Source organism: Diospyros lotus, chromosome 7, assembly GCF_014633365.1.
Source record: "Diospyros lotus cultivar Yz01 chromosome 7, ASM1463336v1, whole genome shotgun sequence".
Lineage (NCBI taxonomy): Eukaryota > Viridiplantae > Streptophyta > Magnoliopsida > Ericales > Ebenaceae > Diospyros > Diospyros lotus.
Genome location: NC_068344.1, coordinates 11692633 through 11699469, shown reverse-complemented (window position 1 = coordinate 11699469; position 6837 = coordinate 11692633). Strand labels below are relative to the sequence as shown.

At 40.7% G+C, this 6837-nt stretch overlaps 1 protein-coding gene across 1 annotated transcript; it reads left to right on the top strand.

Annotated features, from left to right (window-relative positions):
* The first annotated feature begins 663 nt into the window (after nucleotides 1-663).
* On the top strand, nucleotides 664-4147 carry LOC127805552 (uncharacterized). Its single transcript, XM_052342306.1, has 2 exons — nucleotides 664-1319; nucleotides 3958-4147. The coding sequence occupies exons 1-2, from the start codon at nucleotides 664-666 to the stop codon at nucleotides 4145-4147; spliced, it is 846 nt and encodes a 281-aa protein (XP_052198266.1).
* Nucleotides 4148-6837: the final 2690 nt, after the last annotated feature.

The window sequence follows — 6837 nt, the reverse complement described above, 5'->3', positions numbered from 1 at the left end:
GTTCCCTGAATTTTGACTTTATTGCGCACGGATTCGTGTACGAACTGGTACTAGTAGATGAGCCCGACGATGAGATGGAAGACCCACTCGAAGACGAAGAAGAAGAAGGTATGGAAAACCCGATCAAACCAGGAGAAGTAGAGGAGATGGCAGATCCAATTGAAGCAGAAGAAGACGACATACCCATATTCTGGGCTGAGGATGACCTTCTCAAGTTCGAGGACATCGATTCTGAAGACAAGGAAGAGACAGAAATGATGATGAACGAGCCCGAGGCACCCCCATACAAATCTGAGGATGAGAAGAACGGTTGGATTTGGAGGTCATCGGGACCGAAGTAGATTTAACGGGAAATATTCTAACTATCTACGTGATTTGTATAGTGTCTAAGATCTATGTGACTTATGTAGTACCTATGACGTTTTGCAACTGAATGTGTAATATCTATAGAATTAATGAAGGATCTACCTTATCGGATGGCAAGACCCTGTTATCTAATCTGGGATGTTACTTTCTTTTCAGATGGTGAATACCCAAAGGAGATTAGAAGTAGGGCCTGGAACTCCCAACCAGCAAGGAAACCCAAGTGAACATCTGGAAGGCAACTCCAGCCAGGAGGCCGGGAGTAGTCGACTGGATCAAATGGAGTGAATTCTGGGGAGTATGGTAGGATTCATACAAGAAATTCACTCCCGAGACAACCATGTGGTCAACATGCTCGATCTTTATCGTCGACAGAACCCTCCCATTTTTCAAGGGAAGCTTGGCACGGACCCCAGCGAAGGGGAATTTTGGATCGAGCAAACAGAGAAGCTATTGGACCACCTGCACTGCAGAGAAGAAGAGAAGGTCAATTGTGCCACCTTCATGCTGCAAGATGAAGCAGATAGGTGGTGGAAGGGAGTTAAAAGGGCAATGACCCCTCAGGCCAGGGCGCCCTACATCACTTGGGAGCGATTCAAGGAACTTTTCAATGAGAAGTACTTTCCCTTGAATTTAAGAATGAAGAAAGAGAGAGAATTCATAGAGCTAAAACAAACCGGGGACATGTCTGTTGCCCAGTACGAGGACGCTTTCAGCAGATTAATCAGGTACATGCTTATTTACGAAGAGGATGAAAAAGTCAAAGCGCAGAAGTTTTTGGGAGGACTGAGTCTGAAGCTTCAGAGGGCATTAAGTAGTAAAAATACTCAATCCTACTCAGAAGTGGTGCTGCAAGCTTTTACCACCGAGGCTAACCTAAGCCAAATCGACGCTATCCAAGGAGAAAGTCAACAAAAGAGCAGTCATAAAACAGACAAGAAATTGGAACTCCAAAGGTCGAAGTTCAAACCTAGCACTCCGTGCCAAAGATGTAACGACCCGTTAGAGGGCCTAGTATTTATTTAAATTAGTTAATTAATTATTGAAGTAATTAATTAAGAGGATTTTCCATTTAATTATCTAATATGGCGATTTAGATTTTTATTGAGTAAACAGCAATTAATTATATTTATTTAGTGTTGAAATTAAATGCAAGGACTTGAGGGTCATTTAAGAAGTTGTTACTAATTTAATTAATTAATAAAAGTTATTATGAGAATGGGAAGTCCATCCGAGAAAGGGTTTTGGATTTATGGAGTCTCCTAGTTGTATTAGGAGAATGAGATGCCCTAGGGTTGCTCTCTTTCTCTCTCTATATATATTTCTTCCCATAGCATTGAGTTTCTTAACGCCGTGGAGATTAGAGATCGCATAGAAGAAGAAAATAAGTCAAGAGCTATTGTAGTAACGGTGAGTAGCATAACAGTTCGATTAGTAGCATTCGAGTTCGATCAGAGAGTTTAAGGCAAGTATTCCATCCCTGTAATCCATTCTTACGGGATTATAGTTCAGTGATACCCTCAGTTGATTCAAGATTCTTAGGGTAATTCAGATTAATACAGTCAGTATGTATGTATATATTTTTCATGCATATATAGTGAGTTCAAGCTTTGCATAAAAGGCTCTCGGGAGATTATTGGGTCAATTAAGAAGATCATAAGGCAAGTATCCTTTCCCTGTAATCTTTTCTTACAGGTCTTGATTTAGTTGATATTAGATTTCTAGAATTGAATCATTTCTAGTGCATGTATATATATATATATGTGCGTTACAGTGAGTTATATCAGTTCAGTGCATGTTTATATATGTATTTACATGCGTACAGTGAGTACCAGCCAGTTCATACATGTTCCTTGCAACGTTTACATTAGTTATGATCAGTAAATCATCCCTCAAGTTGTTAATATATCAATTGGGATTGTTCTCCCAAGATTTCTTTTGGAATGGTGTAGTGAAGCTAAGTTTTGATTCAAGTTATGATCTCTGTTATCGTAAGCTTTATATCTGATAAGATTCTAGTCATTCGAATAAGTCTTGTGTCATTCGAATGAGTTTCAAAGCATCCGAATAAGTTTCAGTATTATCGTAATGTTTTTCCCTTATAATGTATCAGTCATTCGAATGAGTGCCTTGTCATTCGAATGAGTCCTGAGATATCGTATCATTCGTATGAATTTTTGAGGTTTTTAGACTGTCATTCGAATGAGCCTTGTTGTCATTCGAATGAGCCCTTCAAGATGTGAGTAAGTTGTTGCTTTGTATAGCTTAGCATTCAAATGAGCCTTCTTGTCATTCGAATGATCTTCAAATTGATTCGAATAAAGTTACTGTTACATTCGAATGAGTCGAGTTTTGCCAGTTCAAATGTTGGAAATTTTCAAAATTCATTCGAATGAATTTGAGAGTCATTCGAATGAGTCCCAGATCAGATCCGAATAGCCTTTGAATATCATCTATCATTCGAATGAGCCTTCTGTCATTCGAATGAGTCTCTATCATTCGAATGAGTTTTCTGCCATTCGAATGAGCTTGCTGAAATCTTTTTCTTTCATTCAAATGGCTGCCTTTTCATTCAAATTGCTTCCTTAGACTTTCTCAATCATCCAAATAGTATCAAATGGCATCCAAATAGCTTCTAATAAATTCTTGATTCAAGTTTTAAATTTAATATAAATATTCAATTATTCAAATATTGAATTTTTATGCCAAGATATGATAAAATCCAATATGCCATGCCTATACTTAGAAATTTCAGAATATTTGAATCTCAATATTTCTAGTAAAAATCATATACCATGTTTAGCAGTTCATTATGACATGGTCAGTATTATTTTGTGAGATTATGTGCATACATATTGTATGAGCATTGAGCATGACTTATGTGGAGCACTACATATCGTGTGCCAGCATTTATATGAGCATTGCATTATGCGCGCCAGGCGGCTTGTCCGCGGGGATCCCACTAGTATCAATACAATTATATCTCAGTTATGAGTTGCTCGCCTGATGTCGACCAGGGAGCTAGGGGCATATTGCCCAAAGTATGTGCTTACAGTATTTATGTTTGCAGGACTCAGATCAGCCAGGTATGTGTTACAGTTATGTGGGCCTATGGGCCAAAGTTGCATACCTGCATTTAGTTTACAGCTTATGTGCATTACATCTTATAAATGTCATCCAGTGATTATTATATCTCTCAGTACAAGATCAGTAAGTATTTTTATCAGTATCTATACTCTTCGATTCAGCTTCAGTTATTCTTTCCAGTTTATTACTTGCTGAGCTTTGTAGCTCACCTTGTACTCTTCACCATTCCAGGTCCTAGTGGGGGAGTACCAGATGTGGGGCCTAGCAGCAGTGTCCAGTAATGTGTGTACGTGGAGCCGCTCAAGACCAAAGATGTCTGGGAGTTGTTAGTTTATTAGTTAGTGCTTGATCAGTTTAAACTCATTTTATTTTCCAGTTTAGGGAATTTCCCTTAGATGCAATTATGATTTCAATTTTTGTTGACTCAGAGTCTTATTACAGTTAATTGATATATATAGTATTGGTGTCAGAATTCAGTTATCAGTCAGTTTATTTTATTATCCACAGTAGCACCCTTTCTCGGGCAGTTCTAGGAGAGGGGGGTGTTACAAAAGATGCCAGAAGCAGCACCATGGGAAGCCGTGCCGACTTGGAACAAAGGATTGTTACAATTGTGGAGAAATGGGTCACCTCAACCAAAACTGCCCAAAGAGAGGAATTACCTGTTACAACTGCCAGCAGACAGGTCATTTTGTAAAAGACTGTCCCAAGCCGCGATTGATGAGTCAACCTCAAGGGCAACCTCAAGGGACGTCCGAAAATGCCAGAGTGCAGCAAGGAAGGGTGTTTCACCTAACGCGATAAGATACGGCAGAAGACCTAGCCGTAATTGAAGGTACCATGCTCTTATCTGGTATCTCCATGCATGTTCTGATCGATTCAGGAGCAAGTCATTCATTCATTTCACATGCATTTGCTAAAGTATTAGGAGACAAACCAGAAAACTTGAATTGTCATATGATTGTCGCAACCCCAATGGGGAAGTCTCTAGAAACCTTATCAGGATACAAAAATAGGAAGATGCAAATAGGAGAAGTTGAGTTCCTGGTGGATCTAATCCTTCTGGAATTTCAAGATTTTGACGTGATCCTAGGAATGGACTTCCTAACCAAGTACAGCGCGACATTAGACTGTAAAGCTAAAACAGACTGTCTTAGGAGCAGAGACTTGAACGTCAAGTTTCAAGGGCAAAAGAGGGCAAGTGATCGGAAATGGATCTCGGCTCTAAAGGCTGAGAAACTATTACGTTAAGGAGCACGAAGATACTTGGCTTGTGTCTAAGAGAAAGGCAAGGAGTCGTTAAAAGTCGAGGAGGTACAAATCGTTAGAGAATTCGGGGATGTGTTTCCCGACGAATTGCTTGGATTGCCACCCCAGCGGGAGATCGAGTTTGCAATAGAAATCATGCCAGGGGCAGGTCGGTTTCAATACCCCCATATAAAATGGCCCCTGCAAAGTTAAGAGAACTAAAGACCCAATTACAAGAGTTGCTGGACAAGGGATTCATTAGGCCAAGTATGTCGCCATGGGGAGCACCAATACTCTTTGTTAAGAAAAAGGATGGGAGCCTGAGGATGTGTATCGACTATCGACAGTTAAACAAGATAACGGTCAAGAATAAGTATCCACTTCCTAGAATCGAGGAGTTGTTTGATCAGTTACAAGGAGCCAAAGTCTTCTCAAAAATCGACTTGAGATCGGGATATTACCAACTGAGGATCAAGGCAGAAAATGTACCCAAGACAGCTTTTCGTTCTCGATACAGGCACTATGAATTTCTAGTGATGCCGTTCGGACTGACCAATGCCCCAACAGCTTTTATGGATACTATGAATCGAGTCTTCAAACCATTCTTGGATAAATTTGTGATCGTGTTTATAGATGACATACTGATATACTTTCCCTCGGAAGAAGAGCACGAATCACATTTAAGGGTAATATTACAAACATTACAGGAACATAAGTTGTATGCCAAATTCTCGAAATGTGAGTTTTGGTTATACCAGGTGGCATTTTTGGGGCATGTTATATCGACTGAAGGAATATCGGTCGACCCGGCCAAGATAGCAGATGTGGCGAATTGGAAGCAACCTCGGTCGGTTATTGAAATTAAGAGCTGCTTGGGATTAGCTGGATATTATAGGAAGTTCGTGGAAGGGTTTTCCAAGATTGCAACGCCCCTCACCAAGTTAACTCAGAAGGGGGTGAAGTTCGACTGGAGTGAACGATGCGAAGAAAGTTTTTGGACACTTAAGGATAAGCTGACAATCGCTCCAGTACTAGCTATGCCAAATGGATTAGGAGGATTCATGATTTACACTGATGCCTCGAGAAACGGTTTAGGGTGTGTATTGATGCAGCACGGTAGGGTCATTGTCTACGGATCTTGACAGCTCAAGAACCACGAGCGAAACTACCCGACTCACAATTTGGAGTTGGCTGCAGTGGTGTTTGCCTTAAAGATTTGGAGGCATTATTTATATGGCGAGAAGTTCAAAATTTTTACTGATCACAAGAGTCTACAATATGTCTTCTCCCAAAAAGAATTAAACATGAGGCAACGGAGATGGATGGAGTTGTTAAAAGATTACGACTACACTATTCAATACCATCCCGATAAAGCTAATGTTGTAGCAGATGCCCTAAGCAGGAAAGAAACCCCTTGTATGGCCGGAATGATGATGGCAGAGTGGAAGCTAGTTGAGGCTTTCAGCTTGATGACGGTAAGAGTAGTTTCCCGAGGAAACTCAGCCTACGCAGCTAGTCTCACGCTGTAACCAGAATTAATGGATCAGATACGATAAGCCTACTCGGAAGACTCTCGAATAAAGATGTGGGTGGACGAACATGGGCGAGCAAAGAAACCAGAATTTGAGGTAAGAGAAAACATCCTTCGTTTTCAAGGTAGAATATATGTACCTCGTGTGAGGGAATTGCGGCAAGAAATTTTGGGAGAAGCCCATCGATCCAGATACTCAATACACCCTAGCACCACCAAGATGTACCAAAACCTGAGGGCTGTATATTGGTGGCCCGGAATGAAGAAAAGCGTGGCAAGATACGTAAGTCAATGCGACACGTGTCAAAGAATCAAGATTGAGCATCAGAAACCTGATGGGAGTCTACAACCATTAGAAATCCCAGAGTGGAAATGGGAACACATTATGATGGATTTCATGACGGGATTGCCAAGAAGCCCTAAAGGAAATGATGCTATCTGGGTGATAGTCGACAAATTGTCTAAGTCTGCTCATTTCTTGGCCATGAAAGTAAGCCAATCGATCAGTAAATTAGCTCAACAGTATGTGAACGAGATCGTCAGGTTGCATGGAGTGCCTGTAAGCATTGTATCAGACCGCGACCCGAGGTTCACTTCTAGGTTTTGGG